Genomic DNA, 23,805 nt, shown 5'->3' on the forward strand with positions numbered 1-23,805 from the left:
CACCAGAATGTCCGACGAGGATTCGGGTCTGCCAGGACACACTAAGATCGTGCGTCCAATTTCCTGCATCAGTCGCTTCCCCTCTGAGGTCCTCCGGAGTTCACCTTCTTCTTCCTGGTGCATGTGAGTGCTGATCTTGTGACACAATTTGGTTTTTAAATTCCGCGGTTTGTCCCAATCAGTCGGGTTGTCCGACGTCCACGCCCCCCGATCTGTGTCGCATAAAAGCCGGCGCCAATGCGCCACAATCCGATGGCGTGCGCCAAAAACCCGGGGCAATTCAGGGCAATTCGGAAAAAATCGCCAAACCAGACGGAAATGCAGTCCGCGGACCCTTAGTAAATGTGCCCCATTGTGAATGTAGCCTTACTCCCCTCTCCACAGTGTGTGACATTCTGCCTTGCTTGAAAAAAAATGTGTGTTAAGCATTAGTTTTGTCTTGAACCACTTATAGAGAATATACGGTGCCATAGTCAGATAATGGGGGATAAATGTCGTTCTCTTGGGGTTTGACTGCTGTCACCCTCAGCGTTCACAAGAATAGGTCTTGACAAGTGATGTGAAAGCATAAGCCCTGCTCCATTCTCTTCTATGGGATTACTGATGCACAGGGGTGGTTTAAGCCTTCCATGTGCCCCAGGCTGTATGAATATTATATCCCCTACATATCTGGAATTGTCATCCTACATATTGTACTAAAAACTTCTTGCATCCCATCTGCCTGCTTTTAATCTGCGGTTTCAGGACCTTTGGAAGACATTCAAAGGTCCTGAAATGGCTCTTGTGTAGATGTGTATTTTGAGCAGGAGATATGTACAAGGATTTCATGGTTAAAGGTCCATATAAAATTTGGTGGCTGTTTTGGTGGCCACAAACCCGTGCTACTGGCCAAATCGCCTACAAATCGCCTACTACTGCCTACTACTGCCGATCCAGCCGCCCGAAAGCATTGGACTAATCTGATTGGTTTCTACGAGGAAGTAAGTTCCAGACTAGATCTGGGGGACTTTGTGGATGTTGTATATCTGGACTTTTCAAAGGCATTTGACACTCTGCCGCATAAAAGGTTGGTATATAAAATGAGACTGCTGGGACCAGGGTAAAATCTGTGTAATTGGCTTAGTGATAGAAAACAGAGGGTCATCATTAATGGCACATTCTCAGATTGGGTTGATGTTACCAGTGGAGTGCCACAGGGGTCAGTATTGGGGCCACTTCTTTTTAATATTTTTATTAATGACCTTGTAGTTGGTTTACATAGTCAAGTTTCAATATTTGCAGATGATACTAAGCTGTGTAAAGTAATAAATACTGAGGTCGATAGTTTAGCATTACAGAGGGATTTGTGGAAGCTTGAGAAGTGGGCAGAGGAATGGTTCATGAGGTTTAATGTAGATAAATGTAAAGTTATGCACTTTACAGTATAATTATGTTCTAAACAGTCAATTACTTGGTAAAACTGGAGCTGAAAAGGACTTGGGGGTATTGATGGATGGTAAACTTAATTTTAGTGACCAGAGCCAGGCGGCTGCTGTTAAAGCAAATAAAATAATGGGATGTATCAAGAGAGGAATAGATTCTCATGATAAAGACATAGTTTTGCCCTTATACAAATCCCTGGTCAGACCACACATGGAATATTGTGTACAGTTTTGGGCACCAGTGTATAAAAAGGATATAGTAGAGCTGGAACGGGTGCAGAGGAGAGCAACCAGGATTATTAGAGAATGGGGGGATTAGAATACACTGACAGATTACAAAATTTGGGATTATTCAGTTTAGAAAAAAGACGACTGAGGGGAGACCTCATTACAATGTACAAATACCTGAACGGATAGTACAAGGATCTCTCCAAAGATCTTTTTATACCTAGGCCTGTGACCAGGACAAGGGGGCATCCTCTACGCCTAGAGGAGAGGCGTTCCACCATCACCATAGACAAAGGTTCTTTACTGTAAGAGCAGTGAGACTGTGGAACTCTCTGCCGCAGGAGGTTGTTATGGCCGACTCTATGTACAGGTTCAAGAGAGGCCTGGACGACTTTCTGGAGAGAAAAAATATCACGGGTTATGGGGATAAAACATTTATTTAATTCCTAAAGGTTGGACTTGATGGACTTGTGTCTTTTCCCAGCCTTATGTACTATGATACTATGATGTGGCTGAGCATGTGCGCCGCCACTCACCTCACTTGGGACATGCGCCTACTACAATGATTATGACTACTGGTGGTTGACCATCTGATAGAATGTGCATAGGGTATAAGTGTCATTTGTTGCCAAGAAAAATTCCAGTTGATCCTATTTGCTCCTATTCTGTTCTAGAAAACATACTATAAATGATAATTCTTGTTGATTATCCAGTTATCATTTGTTAGCGCTGAGCAGCTGCTGAACGTCCTCAGTACAATTCTGTTTCCATATAAGCCTGCTTAGTTATCACATCGCCCCGGAAAAGAGTTAATAGGATTTTTCTGCAGGTATGGCTTAGCAGATAATACTAGGAGAAATGTGATGAAAATGAGTCATAGGGGGATAAATATACAAATTCCAGATTTGTTTTACTGCGAAATAAGTTACTTTTTCTATCAGACACATGGAAATGTGGAATAATACCGCAGTCAGCAGAAATGTAACTCAATGCTGCTACAACATGATGCAACAAAAACTTTTATCTTGTACACAATGGCCAAAAGCTTCAAAAGGAATTGGGTAATTGGGTAATAGGGGGTGCTGAGGTTGCAGTTATAATACAAGACCACATAAAGGCAGGACGGTGATATAAATATGCATTGCCATGACTGTCTGCTATGTAAGGGCGTTGCTTAACCCCCAGTATTAGCGCAAATCCAAAGGTTCCAGCTGAACTCCAAACACTTCAAATTTATTGGATATTCATTACATTTTTCCACAGTGCATTCCCGACAAAAACCAACGCGTTTCCAACTGGACTATCATGGCAAAGTATATAGAAATCTATACAGACGATTTCTACACCTGAGCTTTTTTTCCCCACCCCTAGGTGGAGACGTAACTTCCGCAGTATTATATATTTGTCCATTTTTATAGTTTATTATTATTTAGTATAATATTAGTATATTAAATGTTTATGGCAAATGGCAGATATATTTCTAATGTCTATGGCGCACTATTCATTTAAATATATGTCACCATTGCTTTTGTTCTTGAATTAGCAATTATTTTTACTATCCCATTTACTCTTGCTGGTTATGTGTTACAGAGAGATGGCTGTTAAGGTTAATTAAGGTTACTACTGTTGATATACTCTATAACAGCGGTGGCGAACCTATGGCACGGGTGCCAGAGGTGACACTTGGAGCAATCTTTGTGGGCACCCAGGCCATCACCCCAGCACAGAGTTTGCCAGACAGGTTGAGTGAATCAAGCTATGGTCCTGCTGTCCTGGGCAGGAGTGCAGAGGTGTGAACAGGGCTGGATTATCATCGGCGTTACTGCCCCATGATTCTTACTGGTCAAGGGGTCCTTGGAGGAAAGCTACAAAGATCATCCAAATTTCCTCTCCTTCTTTAAACTGTATTAATGTCCTCTTGATGCCAATACGATTCATAGTCAGAACTGATCTAGGCTACTGTGTCTTGGTCTGCTGATGTAATTGGCAGTTGTAGATTAATAAGCTTAGAAGTACTTCAAGTGTGTACAAATTAATCAACCCCCCCCCCCAAAAAAAAAAAAAAAAATCTAATCAAATCCTTCCCAGTTGTCATCTACTGAAAAGACATCACTGCTCCTAAAGACCTAGAACTTACACCCCTGGTTCCTGGACTCGTTGTCGCTCCATCAAGGAAGTTGGATGGAACTTTGAACCTATGTGTTTATAAAGCATTATTGTTACCTTCCACTAGAAGCTCAAATGACTGAATTTCTTATTCTCATCATATGATTTAAGAAGACTCAACACATTGCATAAGTGTCCTCCAAAAAGTTGACCTTCAAGATGAGGGGAAACCAACAAGATGACTATGTAATACCATGGAGATTGTGAACAAGCTTCATTGGTCTGAAGATCTTAGGAGAACAGATAACGTTCTACTGAAACTCTCACGCTTCCATAACAATGGATTTCCTGTAGAAAATAGGGCCATTGGTTTTTTTTGTAAACCCTTTAGATTCCATGTTTACTCGTAAGTTGGCAGCTCTACAAGAAGTTAATTGTCTCACGTAACGTGTTTCAGTCTAGAGGTTTAGCAGAAGACTTTTTGGTCTGTGTTATAAGACAATTTAGTTTCCATTAATTTTCTCCTCCACTGATTGGAAACTTTTTATTACAGTAAGTTCCATTCAGGCCAGTATTCATCAATGTGACTGCCCAGACCATCTCCTAGAAGACCCCCGCACAGCTCCATCACCCCGTCTGGTAATAACGTCCCTGCTGAGCCATTCCGCTCCTCTCAACTTTGGAGTTTTCATTTGCAAAATTTTGTATATTTACTAGTGTGATTCCCTTTATATTTGAACTAGAAAAATATATGCATGAGGAAGGTTACATCCGGCCAGGGAAATCCTACATTGTGAGCATTCAAAGAGCTATTCTCAGTGGGAAGGGAATAGTAAGACATGTCTGTCTTCTTACCTGCATGGGCAAAGGACAGGGCATATTGCAAGCCAACAGCCTGATCCATCTTTACATCGACATCTGTCACCAGGGGAGAGTGAAGAGACCACAATACAAAGTAAAGGCACAGTTTGACCATCTGAATATGCAAATGGCAGATATATTTCTAATGTCTATGGCCGCTCTATTCATTGAAGTATATGTCACCATTGCTCTTGTTCTTAAACTAAGCAATTGTTTTTACTATCCCATTTACTCTTGCTGATTATGTGTTGGCAACCCGTGGACTAAGTTTGCTTAAACACTGCACTGCTTCATATTTTCAATGCAGAGGATAGAATGCATGCTCCATTCCAGACGGAAGTGACCTACTGTACACAACACTCCTCCACACACACAGAGTGATGTAATCTGCTGTATATGATCTTCTCCCTACACTGTTCTGTGATCTACTGTAGATGATCTTCCCCCTACACTGTAATGTGATCAGCTGTAGATGATCTTCAACCTAAACAATGCTGTGATCTGGTATTGATGACTTTCCCCTAACCTTTGCTTTCATCTGTAGTAAAAGAAAGTTTGTTCAGCTCACCTGTGATCAGTGCACTGCTTAATTATAGTTCAGACAGCAGAGTCCAACATTTATCAAAAAAGAAGGGGTTAAGTCAGCACATCTATAGTGAAGGTTAAAAATAATTCTTTATTTATTAAAAAAAAATCCATCTATAGGCAACATGTCAGAAAGTAAGAGAAAACATAAAGATAGATGCTATCTATCTTGATGTTTGCTGTGATGTGTCGCAGATGATTCTCCCCAGCTACTGCGGTAGATGATCTTCCTCCCATACTGTGCTGTGATCTACTGTACATGATGGCAACATCCCCCCCGGGTCTAGCCTTTTCTTATGGGCCTGGAGGCAATCACGGCCCACAATACCGTAGTGGCTGGCTAGTGTGGCCTAGGGTGTGCTGATGTCACGGTGCTTGGTATGGGGACCGGAGGGGTGACCTACATCCAGCCAGGTCTCCAGCAGGAGGTGTGTGTAAGAAATATGGAGGGAGAGGCTGAAGTACTGGTTTCTCTCTGGGGCAACCCCTGAGATGTCTATAGGATTAATCCCTGGGTAATGGATGGGGAGCCCGTGGTGGTATGCAGCTGTATCTAGGGATCAGACAGAGACAACATTGTGCAAATCAATTTACAGTTCTTTAATGAACAGCAGGCAATGGCCAGAAATGGTTAACACAGCAGATTCTTGGATGCTGGAGTGGTCATGGAGAGTTGGTCCGCAGGTACAAAGCCTGATGGTAGATGCAGATGGGTCAGGGAGAGCTGTGAGAAGTAGTGGAAGCTGCAGTTCTGGGCTTGAGTCTCCAGACTTGCCCTGTGTGTCAGGCAGTAGGCCTGAGGCACTAGAAGTTCCCGGGATAGAATAGCTGAGGCAGCTCTGAAGATGTGCGCCTCACTCTCTTTACTGGGGCAGACTTAAGACCATGTGATCTCACCCAGCAGGGGTTTTTATACTCCCCCTGGTCAGGTGGTAGCACCTCTCCAATCACCTTCCAGTTGACATCACAGACAGGTCATTGGATGATTACATACACCAGTTAACTGTTGCCTTTCCAGGCAGTCATCTGCTGCACATGATCTCGCCCCTACATTATGCTATGAACTGTTGCATAAATTCCCCCCTACACTCTGCTTTGATCTACTGTAAATGATCTTCCTCTTACACTGTGCTGTAATCTGCTGTAGATAATCACCCCCCTACACTGTGATACGATCTGCTCTACATGATCTTCCTACAATGTGATGTGATTTGCTGTAGATGATCTTCACTCTTCAATCGTCACTATGCTGTGATCTGTTGCAGATGATCCCCCTAAACTCTACTTTGATCTGCTGTTGGTGATCTTCCTCCTGCACTGTGCTGCGATCTGCTATAGAAAATCTTCCTCCAGCACTTTCTCCAGATCAACTGTGGATGAACTTCCTCCTATCCTGTGCTGTAGATGATCTTCCTCCTATCCTGTGCTGTACATGATCTTCCTCCTACATTGTGCTGTAGACGATCTTCCTCCACTGGGTTGTAAGTTGCTGTAGGTAATCTGTGCTCCATATTGTGCTATGAACTGCTGCACATGATCTTCCCCACTAAGGTCCATGCGTCAGTTTTCTGTTGGACTGTGCACGTATTATGTTAAAGGTGCACCAGATGCACTCTGTCAGGGCAGTTCAGTGGGTAATTCATGAAGAATGGGTGCCACAAGTCATGAATCTGGCGCCCCCTGCACTACACACAGGCAAACTGCACCTAGTATAGATTGCACTTTTCTTAGTAAATGTGCCCCAAATGTTGCTGTAGATAATCTTTACGCTACACTGTGCTGTGATCTGGTCTAGATTATGTAGATGTGCCATGTGGATTAAGTCTCGGAATGTATTAAAAAATGTCAATAGTTCACAAAAATTGTTGGTCCAAAGTAAACTTACCAAATGGTGGCCCAAAGAAGATAAAATATGTAATTTATGTAGCAAGTTTGAACAAATATTATACAACTATTTGTTCTATGTGAACTTCTATACAACATAAGCCACTGTGATAAATGTGGAGAGGATTCTGTCTGGTTTCGTATTACAGGCGGTCCCCTACTTAAGGACACCCGACTTACAGACAACCCATAGTTACAGACGGACCCCTCTGCCCACTGTGACCTCTGGTGAAGCTCTCTGGATGCTTTACTATAGTCCCAGACTGCAATGATCAGCTGTAAGATGTCTGTAATGAAGCTTTATTGATAATTCTTGGTCCAATTACACCAAAAATTTTGAAACTCCAATTGTCACTGGGGCAAAAGAAAAAAAATTGTCTAGAACTTCCATTATAAAATATACAGTTTCGACTTACATACAAATTCAACTTAAGAACAAACCTCCAGACCCTATCTTGTATGTAACCCGGGGACTGCCTGTACTTTGTCTAAATTTGACATTAATAATAGATCAATTTTACTTATGTCGATTATATTGCAATCAATTGGTGCTAAGTCATTCCTCTGGTGCTTGTATAGTAAATATAAATTAGAAATAATCAAGAAGTCGTTGTACAATGCGCACAGATCCTAAATCCATACTGGGGGGGAGGGTTGGGGGGGGGGGGGTTACAGGCTGGACGCAGGTTACAACAAGACGTCCTTATTGGAGAGATTCTCAATCCTGCAAAACATAATTTTCAACTCTGATATAATGAACCATAAATTAGATCTTAACACAATATGGAACTATATTACATTGAATAATACATGGTTCAGCATTAAAATCTTCCAGAACCTTATGTTATAACTTTAAAGGGGTATTCCTGTTTCAGCAGATATACAGGTTACTATAGTAAATGATCTAGTCTTGAAATGGGATAGAAATATAACCAAAGGACTATTACAGGTGGTCCCCTACTTAAGGACACCCGACTTACATACAACCCCTAGTTACAAACGGACCTCTGGATGTTGGTAAGTTACTGTACTTTAGTCCTAGGCTACAATAATCAGCTGTAACAGTTATCACAGGTGTCTGTAATGAAGCTTTATTGTTACTCCTGGTTCTTATGACAACCCAACATTTTTAAAATCCAATTGTCACAGAGACCAAAAAAAATTCTGGCTGGGATTACAATGATAAAATATACAGTTCTGACTTACATACAAATTCAACTTAAGAACAAACCTACAGAACCTATCCTGTATGTAGCCCTGGGACTGCCTGTACTTCTCCTTTCTCCTGTATCCACTTCTATCTATGGCCAAAAAATATGTTTTTTAGCGCCATTTGTAACCTCTACTTTCCTCATCCCAGAATTTCTTGTCTTCATACTTTGGGATGAGCACTAGAGGGCAGTATCATTCAATAGTTCCTACAGAAGGGGGACAGGGATAATCTCAAAATAACAATAGAGAGGATCTTATATTCTGTATTTGTTATGTTTTCTTGGATCTGATTTCACTTACCTGGAATATTGTATAATATACGTAATATATATATAAGTAATACATCACATATAGTCATCTATATATGTACAGATGTAAGCCACTATTGTTAGAAATTCTAGTTTACGTATAAAGCGTATGCTAAGAGGGTGACGTAAGACCATTTACCTATGTGAATGCATTAATTAAAATTAGTCGTATCAATAAAGTGACACACAGATGATTCTCTAAGCTAACACATGTATGACTATTGTACGTGCATGGGGGCACGTCCCTGGACTTATGGGGGCAGATTTGCGATCCATTTGCGATCCAGCGGCGCGTTCTCTGCGGTGGATTCGGGTCCGGCCGGGATTCACTAGGGTAGTTCCTCCGACGTCCACCAGGTGGCGCTGCTGCGCTGAAGTCCCCCGGAATGCACTGATCTTCACCAAGCCGGACCGAGTGAAGGTAAGCGCGAGTCCTGCGACACTTTTTTTTTTAAATGCAGCGATTTTTCCGAATCCGTCGGGTTTTCGTTCTGCCACGCGCCGATGCGCCACAATCCGATCACGTGTGCCAAAATCCCAGGGCAATTCAAAGGAAATCGGCGCAAATCGGAAATATTTGGGTAACACGTCGGGAAAACGTGAATCGGGCCCTTTGTAAATGACCCCCCATGATGTTGAGTAGAAAAGGATCAATGTATTACCTTTCAGTAGTGTATGCATGTGAATGTATAGATAAGAAGGAATAGCTATCATTAAAGAAGTGTATGCATGTGAATGTATAGATAAGAAGGAATAGTTATCATTGGAGCAGTGTATACATGTGAATATATAGATCAGGGGGAATAGCTATTATGGCAGCAGTGTTTGCATGTGAATGTAAAGATCAGGAGGAATAGCTATAAATGGAGCAGTGCTTGCATGTTAATGTATAGATCATTGGGAATAGCTATTATTGAAGCAGAGTATGCATGTGAATGTATAGATCAGGGGAATAGCTATCATTGGAGCAGTGTATGCATGTGAATGTATTTATCAGAAGGAATAGCTATTATTGGAGCAGTGTATGCATGTGAATGTGTAGATCAGAGGGAAAAGGTATAATTGAAGCAGTGTATACACGTGAATGTATAGATCAGGGGGAATAACTATCATTGCAGCAGTGTTTGCATGTGAATGTATAGATCAGGAGGAATAGCTATCAATAACATAAAGCTAAATAATATTGATCCAATAACAGACAATCTTTCCCATATTGGACAAACGTATCAGAAAATGTATGCCTATGGTTACCTATCAACCCCTATTATATGAACCCCAATATCCACCATGTTGAGCCTGGACTCACAAAAAACTGAAATATGCTTCACTCTTGGGAACCTCTAATGTTGTACAATTATTTTAAATCTTTGAGAAATTGAAATGAATTTGCCTTATTTACTGTATAAGTGAAATGCTTTCTTATCATTGACCTCTCAAGTCCATGGACCAAGACCATTGGGACCAGGGAACCCCAACTGGTGGACACTCAGTGGACCCCCTTCTACACCATGTAGAGCCGCGCTGTATTATAGAAGCCCCTTTATAAAACGTAAACCCCTGAAATAATTGTCCAGTTTAAAAAAATGTCGGTGTGAATTATTAATTTCAAAAATGGGTTCCGAAACCCCAAATACTCCCGTAATACAATGATATCAACTAATTTCCTAATTTAGAACATTTTTAGTAAAAAAAAAAATCACATTTTCTCCATGTCCTTTAAGGACACACATGTTCCCATACTACAAAAGTGAACATCTGCTCCTGGCCAAATGTCCGCACCCTGGGCAACTGTGACCCAGAGACAAATCCATCAGCGCCTGTCAGTACCTGCCCAGTCTGCTCACCTCCAGCTGTGGCTCTGCTCATGCTCTTCCCCCTCCTCCTCCTCCTTCCCTAACCCTGTGCATTGATATGCTATGAGCAGCACAATACTAAATAGCAGAAGCAATTGCACAGTGTCAGGGGAGAGATGGCTCAGCTCATGGAGGATTCCCCCACTGCTGCTGATGACTAGCACCAGGACAGGAACAAGGGCATGGACAGCAGCATCTGAAGACTTCTTCTCCATGTGTCTCCTGCACTAAGAGGGATGAGGAGATAGAAGACTGGAGGGGCTTTACAAGAACCACCAAGTGCAATGGCTCTGTACTGTGATGTGCAGGGATTCTGCCTCAACTGAGATGCCACAAACTCCATCAGATTAGGATTATTTCTGTCGGGGATGGTGACAAGCCAGTGGATTATTATTATGGGGGCCAATCACTCCCACAAAACTCCAGTGTTTGATGAGAATGAAGACGGTAAGGAGCTGTCCAGGGTGCCTGCTGGGCTCTGCTACATCACTAGATCCAGACACTATCCATATACTATCCATAGACTATACGTACTATCCATAGACTATATATATAACCACTACTTATACTATCCATAGACTATATATATACTACTTATACTATCCATATTATCCATACAGTATCCGTACTATCCACAGACTATATAACCACTACTTATACTATCCATATACTATTTATAGGCTATTTATACACTACTTATACTATCCATATTATCCATATACTATCCATAGACTATATATACACTACTTATTCTATCCATAGACTATTAATACACTATCTATACTATCCATGCACTATTTATACACTATCTATAATATCCATAGACTATATATACCCTATCCATATTATTCCTATATTAAATGTAAACACTATCTATACAATACATATTATCCATACACTATCCATACTATCCAAATAACCTTTCAGTATCCATATTATCTATGCACTACTCTTACATTATCCATATTATCCATACACCACCCATACTATTCATATTATCCATTCACCATCCATATTATTCATTACCAATACAATAGCCATACAATTCATACAATAACCATACTATTTATACACCACTCTTACACCATTCATACAATCCATACACTATATATACTCTATCCATACAGGATCAATGCTATTTATACACCACTCTTACACTATTCATACAATCCATACACTATATATACTCTATCCATACAGGATCAATGCTATTTATACACCACTCTTACACTATTCATACAATCCATACACTATATATACTCTATCCATACAGGATGAACGCTATTTATACACTGCTCTTACACTATCCATATTTTCCATACACTATCCTTACTATCCATACACTTTTCATACTATCCATACAGTATCCTTATACTATCCAGGATATCCACACACCATCCATATTATCTATACGTTAAGTGACCCCCAGTCTTCCTTATATTGTCACATGTGCTGTGAGCACTTCTAACCAGCAACCCCATTACTATCCCCATCCCCAGTGCACCCCAGGATACACACTATGCTACTACACATCTGTACTGGACATACAGATGTAGCAGAGCTGAGTGTCATTTACCACTACTCATGACACACTGAGTAACTATAGTACTACACAATTATACTACACGTGTCAACTACAGATCTAGCAGAGCTGGGTGTCATTTACTGTAAAACATGAGTCACTATGCAACAATACTACTTCTTATCCATGTAGCAGAGCTGAGTGTGATTCTGCATGACACGTGACTCGCTATGAGGAAACACTATCACACATCCATACTAAAATGTGTAAAACACAGATGTAGCAGAGCTGAGTGTTATGTAACCTGACTCATGAGACACTATACGAAAATACTACTACTAATCCATACTAGACATGCGTGAAATACAGATGTAGCAGTGCAGAGTATCCTGTAGCATACACATGACTCACTATGTAAAAATACTTTCACACATCTATAGTAGACATGTGTAAAATACAGATGTAGCAGTGCTGAGTCTCATGGAGCTTACACTGGGTATTACCAAACACTGCTACACTCAATACTGGACTTGTGTACATTATAGATGTAGTAAAGATGAGTGAGTGTCATATAGCTGTAGGTAAACTTAATTCAGTGTGTTATGACATTTACCACTAACACGTCAGCTCTGCTATGCCTATGCATTTAGAAACATAATATATGTTAAAATATGTTATTCTTTTTATGTAAACAATACAAACACTTCAGCTCTGCTACATCTGCTACACAAGTATAGTTTTTAAGTACACCAGTTGTGCATAGGATATGTAAACGCTTCAGCTCTGCTACATCTCTGTATGTGATTGCTGACCCCCAGCTAATGTTCTTAATACACAACATGTCCATATATTTTATAATAAGACCAATGGAAGCACTTCAGCTCTGCTACATCTAGTCATATATAAATACATGTCTAGATATATGATTTATCTTACACAAATAAGTATTTGTGATATAACAGCCTCAGCTCTGCTGTATCTGTCTCCGGGTTACCTACAAGATAGGTTGCATAGGTTTGTTCTTAAGTTGAATTTGTATGTAAGTCAAAACGGTATATTTTATAATTGTAGATCCAACGCCCCAGTGACAATTGAAGTTTCAAAATGTTTTGCTGTAATGGGACCAAGGATTATCAATAAAGCTTCATTACAGACACCTTACAGCTGATCATTACAGCCTGGGACTATAGTAACATCCAGAGAGCTTCACCAGATGTCACAGTGGGGAGAGGGGTCTGTCTGTAACTAGGGGTCGTCTGTAAGTCGGGTGTCCTTAAGTAGGCGACTGCCTGTACATGCATTTTTGTATATGGTATCTTACACAATGGGTGTTTGTGACACAACTGCTTTAGCTCTGCTACATCTATCTCTTTCTATATATTAATACATACACACCCATATACATACATATCTATAGGTGTGTATATATAGTTTTCTTACGCAATAACTGTTTGTGATACAACCGCTTCAGCTCTGCTACATCTATGTACACTTCTATTACCAATACACAGACTTCTTATGATAATCTATGCTTATTTCTGCTGATCTATGTTATCACAAGGTATAGTCTATCAGTGTACAGGATGCAGACAATAGAGCACCTGTAACAGTTTTTGGCATGAATTGCAGCTTAGACATTTATGACAAATCCACACTCGCTCATAGCTTTTGGAAATCCAGAGGAAACTGAAGGGTTAAATGAGAGAGGGCAAGAGCCGAGGGTCAGAGGTGAGGTCAGAGGTGGGACCCTTGTGTCCTAAATGTATAAGATGGTAATATCCCTTTAAGTAACACTGTATGTGATCAACAATAATATTGTTTAAATCTCCTATATACATTTCATGTAATACAATGCCCTCCGCCACCCTGAATCAGATAGCAAATAGGAAAGGAAAAAAAGTTCCTTTAAACTTTTTTATAAGATGCATTTTTTTTATTGTTGTAGATTTGAACAGGGTTACTACAGCTCCTGCGCGTGATATGTTATTACTACATCACGTCTATCCCTCCCTATGACATTTTTCTGTGATATATTATTAGTCCTGTTGGACATAGTGCAGATGCAGCAGAGCTAATATAGTTAACTGGTTATGGAATGGTTCTTATAAAGTTTTAGAGCAAACCCCTTCTACATACACAATGTAGATCCATTCTCAGCTATGCTACACCTATCTACACAATGTGGATCCATTCTCAGCTCTGCTACATCTACATACACAATGTGGATCCATTCTCAGCTCTGCTACATCTACATACACAATGTGGATCCATTCTCAGCTCTGCTACATCTACATACACAATGTGGACCCATTCTCAGCTCTGCTACATCTATCTACACAATGTGGATCCATTCTCAGCTCTGCTACATCTATCTACACAATGTGGATCCGTTCTCAGCCCTGCTACATCTACATACACAATGTTGATCCGTTCTCTGCTCTGCTACATCTACATACACAATGTGGATCCATTCTCAGCTCTGCTACATCTACATACACAATGTGGATCCATTCTCAGCTCTGCTACATCTATCTACACAATGTGGATCCATTCTCAGCTCTGCTACATCTACATACACAACGTGGATCCATTCTCATGCCTGCTACATCTACATACACAATGTTGATCCGTTCTCTGCTCTGCTACATCTATCTGCACAATGTTGATCTGTTCTCAGCTCTGCTACATCTACATACACAATGTTGATCTGTTCTCAGCTCTGCTACATCTACACACACAATGTTGACGCGTTCTCAGCCCTGCTACATCTACATACACAATGTTGATCCGTTCTCTGCTCTGCTACATCTATCTGCACAATGTTGATCTGTTCTCAGCTCTGCTACATCTACATACACAATGTTGATCTGTTCTCAGCTCTGCTACATCTACACACACAATGTTGACGCGTTCTCAGCTCTGCTAAATCTACATACACAACGTTGATCCGTTCTCAGCTCTGCTACATCTATCTACACAATGTTGATCTGTTTTCTGCTCTGCTACATCTACATACACAATGTTGACGAGTTCTCAGCTCTGCTACATCTACATACACAACGTTGATCCGTTCTCAGCTCTGCTACATCTATCTACACAATGTTGATCTGTTTTCTGCTTTGCTACATCTACATACACAACGTTGATCCATTCTCAGCTCTGCTACATCTACCTACATATACAATGTTGATCCGTTCTCTGCTCTGCTACATCTACACACACAATGTGATTTTCTTTCTTCTTCTCTGCATCACAATCCTCCAGGATTATGAGAAAGGTCAGCTCTGCGTCCTGCTATGGATTACCTGTATATCTATGAGCAGCGGCTGCCATAGCTTATTATGGAGGCAGGTAGATGCCGGGTCAGGGCTGAGTAATAATCAGATGAGATGTAATTGAATGTCTATTGTACAGCGGATTTCTATGCTAATGTCTTGCTGGAGAGACGAGCAAGCAGTCATGTAGCAGGGATGTGTGTGAACTGTCATATAAAATATGGATAAACACTGTACCCAGCGCCGCCCGGTGCCGCCGCATCATTTATTTACTGACAATTGTATAAATTATTGCTGCTGACTGATGACTTTATCTGACCCATTAGACGCATATAAGGACATTTTAGAACAGTTTGTACCCAAATGATAAAAGATAAAAAAAATTAAAGCACAAGTTTAAAATTTTGACTGTGTTTTGGATAAAGAAGGCGAAACCTGTTGCAGATTGTGTACAGGGTTGTGGATGTCCTATGTCTCAACGTCATTGCCTGCCCTATGGCCTAACCTGGAGGAAAATGGTGACACGAAGAATTTTTCAATAAAACAATTTTTTTATCAACGATCTTTAATTAAGATTAAAGGGATTATTCCAGCTCCCAAATAACCCCAGAAGTAAAAACAGCATTGTGTAGGACAATGGACCCCAACCTTATTGTATTTGGGAACCGTCTGCACCCAAAATTTTTTCCAGGGACCGGAACCATGATTCCTGGAAAAAAAATTGTGCCTGGAAGCCGTGGGGAGAAGCGTTGGAGGGCAGTACACAACAACTTTGGCTGCACCCCAGAACCGGATGCTCCGAGGCCCGGTGTTGGGCCGTGGCCAGGTGGTTGCGGACCACTGGTGTAGGACACTTTATAAGCTCCCCAGAAATGTCTTTCCTATTTTGTAGTGATCAGTCACTTTAGAGAAAAATCTAATTTTATATTTACAAAAAGGAGCTTTTTTTGTGCATTTAGGGCGGGGCCATAACTACTGGTGCACTGGTTTTCTACTCCGCACCAACCCTTTCAACAACTGCATTTAAAATGAGGTTTAGATAGAATAAAATAAGGTGCGTCATAAACAGCCCCACCCCCAGCGTACTAAGGGGGTTATTTATCCTTTATTTTTTCCCATTTTTTCTGCCTTTTTTGCACTTTTTTTGCCGCATGGAAAGTTTTGTGCCTTTTGTGCACGCCCGGAGAAGTCTGCCGGACATCTTCTATTCCAGATGTTCTAAATGTCACAAATGATATTTATCTTTTCAAATTGTCTAACATTTGCATCATTTTTTGGTGCAGAAAATTCCAGACCAAACCAAAACTTACAAACAAAGGGCTAACGTTGTGTGCGTTGATGTGGAGATCCACGGGTGTGCACCAAAAATATTTTATGGATACAAGAGTCCGATCCATTCACTGAGTGCAGCAGCGCCCACCAGAACGGGACAGTACCTCGTGGATCTTCACAAACCATAACTTAGAAAAATGACCTGAGACATTTGTGCAACATTTTTGCAATATTTGTAACAAATGTTGCAAAAAGAGATCTGAAAAATAACCCCATTTAACACAAGAAAAAAATGAGATTGATAAATTACCAAAGAAGTTGAAGGAAAAAGACAGGAAAAAAACTGGCCAAGACAAACAGAGATAAGATAAATAACACCTAAGTATTTTATTTGCATAAGCAAAAATAAAACTTTCTCTGAAGTGACAGATAAGTCAGGAAAGCTTATAAAGAGTCATACACTGTTGTTTTATACTCTTTTTACTGGGGCAGAATTTGGAAGTCAGTAGACTCCAGTGGAAATTGTTGTGCTATTAGTCACCACTAGAGGGAGCTTACTTCAAACTGCTATACATTAAAATCAGCAATATAGGCGGTCTCCTACTTAAGGACATCCGACTTACAGACAACCCATAGATACAGACAGACCCCTGTGACCTCTGGTGAAGTCTCTGGATGCTTTACTATAGTTCCAGACTGCAATAATCAGCTGTAATGTGTCTGTAATGAAGCTTTATTGATAATCCTTGGTCCCATTACAGCAAAAAATGTTTAAACCCCAATTGTCACTGGGGCCAAAAATGTTTTTGTCTGGATCTACAATTGTAAAATATACAGTTTCGACTTACATACAAATTCAACTTAAGAACAAACCTCTGGACCCTATCTTGTACGTAACCCGGGGACTGCCTGTACTAAGGTCTTCATTGAGCTCCTGGGCTCCCTCAAGTGGTGACTTTAGAATATCATTTTTTAAAGAAGGGAGATCAAAGGCACTGAGCTAGGATATTAAGCTCTAACTACTATTAAGAAAGTAAAATATGCAACGTTACAGAATCCATTTCTCTTTTGTTTATGTGAAAAAGTAAAAATTGTGAATGTTAGAAATAATATCCTGTATATTGATATATTGATTGATTTTCACATTTTTACATTTTTTCTGAAAAAGGAGATACAGATACAGCAGACCCTCCCCCAACCTTTTCTTTTCACCAGTCTGTACTGACTGGGGCTGTGCTAGAGAAGTATCTAGTTCCATGTATTTTTATGTCAAAGAATATTTTATTATTATTTATTTAAGAGGCCCAGACAGACCCAACTCATCTCCTTTAACAATGACCAGAACTTTAATATTCCTATACCCAGCATTATGCGCTAACTAAGGCTACTAGAAGACGCCGGGCTATGGAAGATGACTATAGCTGATGTGATATGTATTTATCATAAGGATAGTCAGACAAATCTCTTTCATATAATATGAATGGTTTCATATACTTTCCTAAAGGGGCCCCCTGCATGTGGACTTTTGTGCGCAGAGGATGTATTGCTCCTTTAATACCCCTTGGCTGAATGCCCCGGGTGAAGATGCATCTATCTCCTGTCTATAGATCATCTATCTGTCTAGTTATTTATCTCCTATAAACTATCTATTTCCTATCTATATATCTGTCTATTTAACCATTTATCTATCTAGCTTGTTATCTATCTATTTATCTATATATCTTCTATCTATTATCTATCAATCGATCTACTATCTCTCTTCTACTGTATCTATCTTTCTTCTATAAAGATCAAGGTCCTGGCAGGGCGATTGTTCATGAACAGTTAGAGATCACATGACCCTCCATCTGCGGCCATTTTATGGACAGGAATCTCTGGCTGATGAGGTAAAAGACAGGAGGCTTTACTTTACATATGAAAAAAGCGGAGCAGAACTAGTAATAGATGTATATTATTAATTTACCTGATATATTCTGCCCCCCTCACTTACACACACATTGCAAAAAATTTGAGGTAAAATGGCCAAGCCCTTTAATGGACATCTACTAATAGTTGTACTCAGTGACTGCTAGCACAAGGGGGAGGAGAAAATACTGGTGACGTAGCCGCTGCACCCCATGCTAATTAGCATAATTTTTATAACTCTATACTGCTGCAATTGCTCCGTATAGAAGTCCTGAAAAACCAATTTTCTTAGGAACTTCTTAGAGGATAAAATAAAACTGGTGGTAGATGTCCTTTAAGTAAGATTTTACTCTACATCCCCACATTTTGGCATGTATGTGGCTTTGCGGGGGCCACTATGGGCACAGGGAGCACTGAGGAGTAATTTGGCTGATGGACATAAGAGCATCTGCCGTGAATATCCACAGATCCCGGAGGAGAATGGGCGATGTGAGGAATTACCTGGAGTCATTGTGCTATGAAGCAGTGACAGTAGCGTAACCCTGGAGTCCACCTAAACCCTGTAAATTTACTGTGCCTGACCCTGGGAATGTAGCTCACTGTGGCGGATACAGGCAATGCCTCATCGGAGCGTATGGGAAGATTACCTCGCTGTTTACTCGCTCTGTCAGCATAACATTGCTCTCCTAGTTCGAGGTCGTGATGAGAAAGTCTGTATAAATATCAGAAGAGACTCCATGAATATCTACTCTCTCTGGCTCTGATGGCTAAACATAGAAATAAAGCAGAATTTCTTAAAATAAAATACTATTCACTTGCTCCTTTGGAGCGACTTTACAGAGCACAGTGTTATCCTTTCCTGGATCTATCAGGACATAACCACTTGTAAAGTGACAAATGCAAATATAGAAGTAATAGTAAATAGTTAATTAAAGGGGTTCTGTCTTTAGGAATAATTGATGTCACCGGTTGGGGGTGTGTCCATGCACAGTCAGTAGTGATTGGACAGTGTGCAGAAACCCAACCCCCCAATTTGTAACATCATAGAATTGTAGGAGGAGTTACAGAAAGCTGTTCTAGAATTGTGGCAGAGCCTTATTACCAATGTCCCTACAGTTTTCTTTAGATACTTCTCCTTTTCTTGCATAAGTGGGTGCTGGGTGCTCAGAGGAGTAACCCCAGAGTGGGACTAATAAAAACTACAGCTCATCTTGCAAAAAATTAGCTCTGATACAGCTTTGCTATGTCAGTGCTGTCAATAACAGTTAGAACCAGAAAAATCTTGATCAATCCTTGTGATCCATGCTTCCCCACACTGTGGCCCATCTCAGCTTCCTCCATTTTTTCTGTAGAGTTTAAGAAAAAATAATTCCTTCCCTGTTGCCCCCACAGCATCTTCTCTGTCCTTGTAGTTTGTGGCTTGGTCTGCAGTCAGTGGACATGATGACATCATCACATCATGCCCACCAGCCTCATAGGCACACAGCAGAGCATTTCACCATTACACTCAACTTTTACACCAGTAGACTCAATTTTCAGAGTACAGACCCCAAAATCAGAGACTGTCACTACTCTAAATTGTTTCTAGGCTCCCCAACTAGCAGAAACATAACCTAAGAAACAGATGAAAGGCTTCATGGTACACAGGCAGTCCCCGGGTTACGTACAAGATAGGGTCCGTAGGTTTGTTCTTAAGTTGAATTTGTATGTAAGTCGAAACTGTATATTTTATAATTGTAGTTTCAGACTATTTTTTTTTTTTGCCCCAGTGACAATTGGATTTTCAACATTTTTAGCTGTAATGGGACCAAGGATTATCAATAAATCTTCATTACAGACACCTTACAGCTGATCATTACAATCTAGGACTATAGTAACATCCAGAGACTTCACCAGAGGTCACAGTGGTCAGAGGGGTCCGACTGTAACTATGGGTTGTCTGTAAGTGGGGTGTCCTTAACCCCTTCCCTCCGCAGCCCTTTTTCGTTTTTTGCGTTTTCATTTTTCACTCCCCACATTCAAAAGTCAGAGGTACCGGTGACGTTACCCTAGGTACGGTCCGTCTGGTTAGGAGGTATTTAATATTCCATGCTGTGTACTAGGAGGCGGGAAAAAAATTCCAAATGCAGTGAAATTGGTAAAAAAACGCATTTGTGCCGTAGTCTTGTGGGCTTGGATTTTACGGATTTCACTGTACGCCCCAAATGACATGTCTACTTTATTCTTTGGGTTGGTATGATTACGGGGATACCAAATTTGTATAGGTTTTATAATGTTTTCATACATTTAAAAAAATTAAAACCTCCTTTACAAAATTTTTTGGGGGACTTTGCCATCTTCTGGCGCTAATAACTTTTTTATACTTTGGTGTATGGAGCTGTGGGGGGTGCCATTTTTTGTGGATTCTGATGACGTTTACATTGTTATCATTTTTAGGACTGTATGACCTTTTGATCACTTTTTATAGAATTAAATTTTTTTTTTTAAATGGCAAAAAAGTGCCATTTTCGACTTTGGGCGCGATTTTCCGTTACGGGGTTAAACGCAGTGAAAAACCGTTATCATATTTTGATAGATCGGGCATTTTCGGATGCGGCAATACCTATTGTGTTTATGATTTCTACTGTTTATTTATATTTATGTCAGTTCTTGGGAAAGGGGGGTGATTTGAATTTTTAGGTTTTTTTATTATCGTTTTTTTTTTTAACTTTTTTGTTATTTTTATTTTTACTATTTTACAGACTCCCTAGGGCACTAGGGTGTCTGTGCGATCCTATCATATACTGCCATACTACAGTATGGTGGTATATGTGGATTTTACTCCTCATACATTACAATGTGCTGATAGCACATTGTAATGAATGGGTTAACCCGAAGTAGCTTCGGGTCTTCGCGAGACCTGAAGCTACCATGGCGACGGATCGCCGCTCCCCGCTGCCATCTTTTTGAAGCCGCCGGCAGCTTTGCCGGTGGTGATAAGCAGGCAAACTCCCACGATCGGTGCCGACACCGATCGCGGGTGTTACCGGTAAGCCTTTGCTGCAATATGACTTACCGGCTATGGAGAGGGCTCGGCATGTGACGTACTATTACGTTGTATGTCGGTAGGGGACCTCCTGTATATAGTCTGCAATGGTTTAACACTATAAAACAGATCTTCAAGGCCAGTAGGACCAAATCATTTTTGATAACTTTGATATGTTACGGAAGGGTACAGACAATCCTTTGATATTCATAAATCTTACCGTATATACTCGTGTATAAGCCGAGTTTTTCAGCATAAAAAATGTGCACACTTATACACTAGTCTATTACCCCAAAAAAATTACCCACTTAAAAAAATAAAATTAAATACTCACCCTTCGATGTCAGCGCGGCTCCCCGATGTCGGTGCGACTTACCGATGTCCCCGATGTCAGCGCGTCCCGTCTTCTTTCTTCTCCGCGGCTCCTCTTCTCTCTTCTTTCTTCTATCATCAGCAGCGGCCGCGTCATAGTATGTGCCTGCTAGAAGAAAACATGGGCGCGGGAAGAGAGAAGAGGAGCCACGGAGAAGAAAGAAGACGGGACGGGCTGACATCGGGGACATCGGGGAGCCGTGCCGACATCGGGGAGCTGCGCTGACATCGGAGGGTGAGTATTTAAGTTTATTTTTTTAAGGGCCGTGGGGGCAGGCTGTATACCACTAGGGGCAGGCTGTATACTACTAGGGACAGGCTGTATACTACTAGGGGCTGCTGTATACTACATGGGGGCTGCTGTATACTACTAGGGACAGGCTGTATACTACTAGGGGCTGCTGTATACTACTAGGGACAGGCTGTATACTACTAGGGGCTGCTGTATACTACATGGGGGCTGCTGTATACTACTAGGGACAGGCTGTATACTACTAGGGGCTGCTGTATAATACATGGGGGCTGCTGTATACTACTGGGGGGCTGCTGTATACTACATGGGGGCTGCTGTATACTTCTAGGGGCTGCTGTATACTACTAGGGGCTGCTGTATACTACTAGGGGCTTGCTGTATACTACAGGGGGGCTGCTGTATACTACAGGGGGGCTGCTGTATACTACTAGTGGCTGCTGTATACTACTAGGGGCTTGCTGTATACTACTAGGGGCTTGCTGTATACTACATGGGGGCTGCTGTATACTACTAGGGGCTTGCTGTATACTACATGGGGGCTGCTGTATACTACTAGGGGCTTGCTGTATACTACAGGGGGGCTGCTGTATACTACTGGGGGCTGCTGTATACTACTAGGGGCTGCTGTATTCTTCTGGAGGCTGGCAGGCTGTATACTACTGGGGGGGGTTTGACCAATGCATTTCCCACCCTCGGCTTATACTCGAGTCAGTAGTTTTTCCCAGTTTTTGGTGGTAAAATTAGGGGTCTCGGCTTATACTCGGGTTGGCGTATACTCGAGTATATACGGTACATTAGCAGAATGAATTACCGTATATATACTCGAGTATAAGCCGACCCAAGTATAAGCCGAGGCCCCTAATTTTACCACAAAAACCTGGTAAAACCTATATTTTTTTACTCGAGTATAAGCCGAGTTTGGGGTTTCAGCTCATTTATTTGTGCTGAAAAACGAGGCTTATACTTGAGTATATATGGTAATTCTCGCACTTACCATAACATTTTCCCATTGTCCAAAGCAATAAGTACAAAAGCAAAAAATAACCTTAATGCATATTGTGCATCTCCGCTAATTGTTAGCTTCTTCTTTGTAGCACTCACTTGTTAATATTCTGCTCACTAAAACCTTGTTTTTCCCCCTAGTATTGATTTTCTCAGGAGTCATAAGACTGTTTTAATAACCTTCTGGAGAGATCACAGTTCTGATCTGACCCAGACTTACAGCAAATTAGACGAAAGAAAACTAGAATTTGATTGACAGATTTTGAAGGAGCTATTCTGAGAAGATCCATAGTCAGCAGCATTGCTTAGTGATAAGTATTTCATCATCCCAGGTAAATAAACTTCTGGTCTTCGTACTTCTATAATGTCATAATTTTATCCATACAATACAGTACAGTAAAAATGTAGTCACTCATTCTCTGACTACAGCCTTTGAGTTTTTTCCTTTACAGCCCAGAACACCATGATGACTTCTTCCAGCCATGACTTACCGTATTTCTGTTAAACTTGTAGCATATACATTTTTAGCTCCCTGTTTTTCCACGTTGCCCATAATACACACATTTCACATCCTCTTGCTTCCCCCAATTCCATGCCTCCTGCAGTCTATTGCCCAGATTACTCTGTTTGGAGCCATGTCCCAAATTACTAAGAATTGGGAATATTATTGTTATGACTGTTTTTATAGGTAAAAGAACATAATACTCATAATATACCATAG

General features: G+C 40.9%; 1 protein-coding gene across 1 annotated transcript in view; it reads left to right on the forward strand.

Annotated features, from left to right (window-relative positions):
- The first annotated feature begins 10,506 nt into the window (after nucleotides 1-10,506).
- Nucleotides 10,507-23,805, forward strand: part of STK32B (serine/threonine kinase 32B) — a 156,140-nt gene continuing 142,841 nt past the window's right edge. Inside the window, exon 1 of the mRNA XM_072126095.1 lies at nucleotides 10,507-10,905. Coding sequence (XP_071982196.1) covers nucleotides 10,827-10,905 — 79 coding nt within the window. The 5' untranslated portion in view covers nucleotides 10,507-10,826. The remainder of the gene's footprint in view (nucleotides 10,906-23,805) is intronic.

The sequence above is a fragment of the Engystomops pustulosus genome, chromosome 1 (assembly GCF_040894005.1).
Source record: "Engystomops pustulosus chromosome 1, aEngPut4.maternal, whole genome shotgun sequence".
NCBI lineage: Eukaryota > Metazoa > Chordata > Amphibia > Anura > Leptodactylidae > Engystomops > Engystomops pustulosus.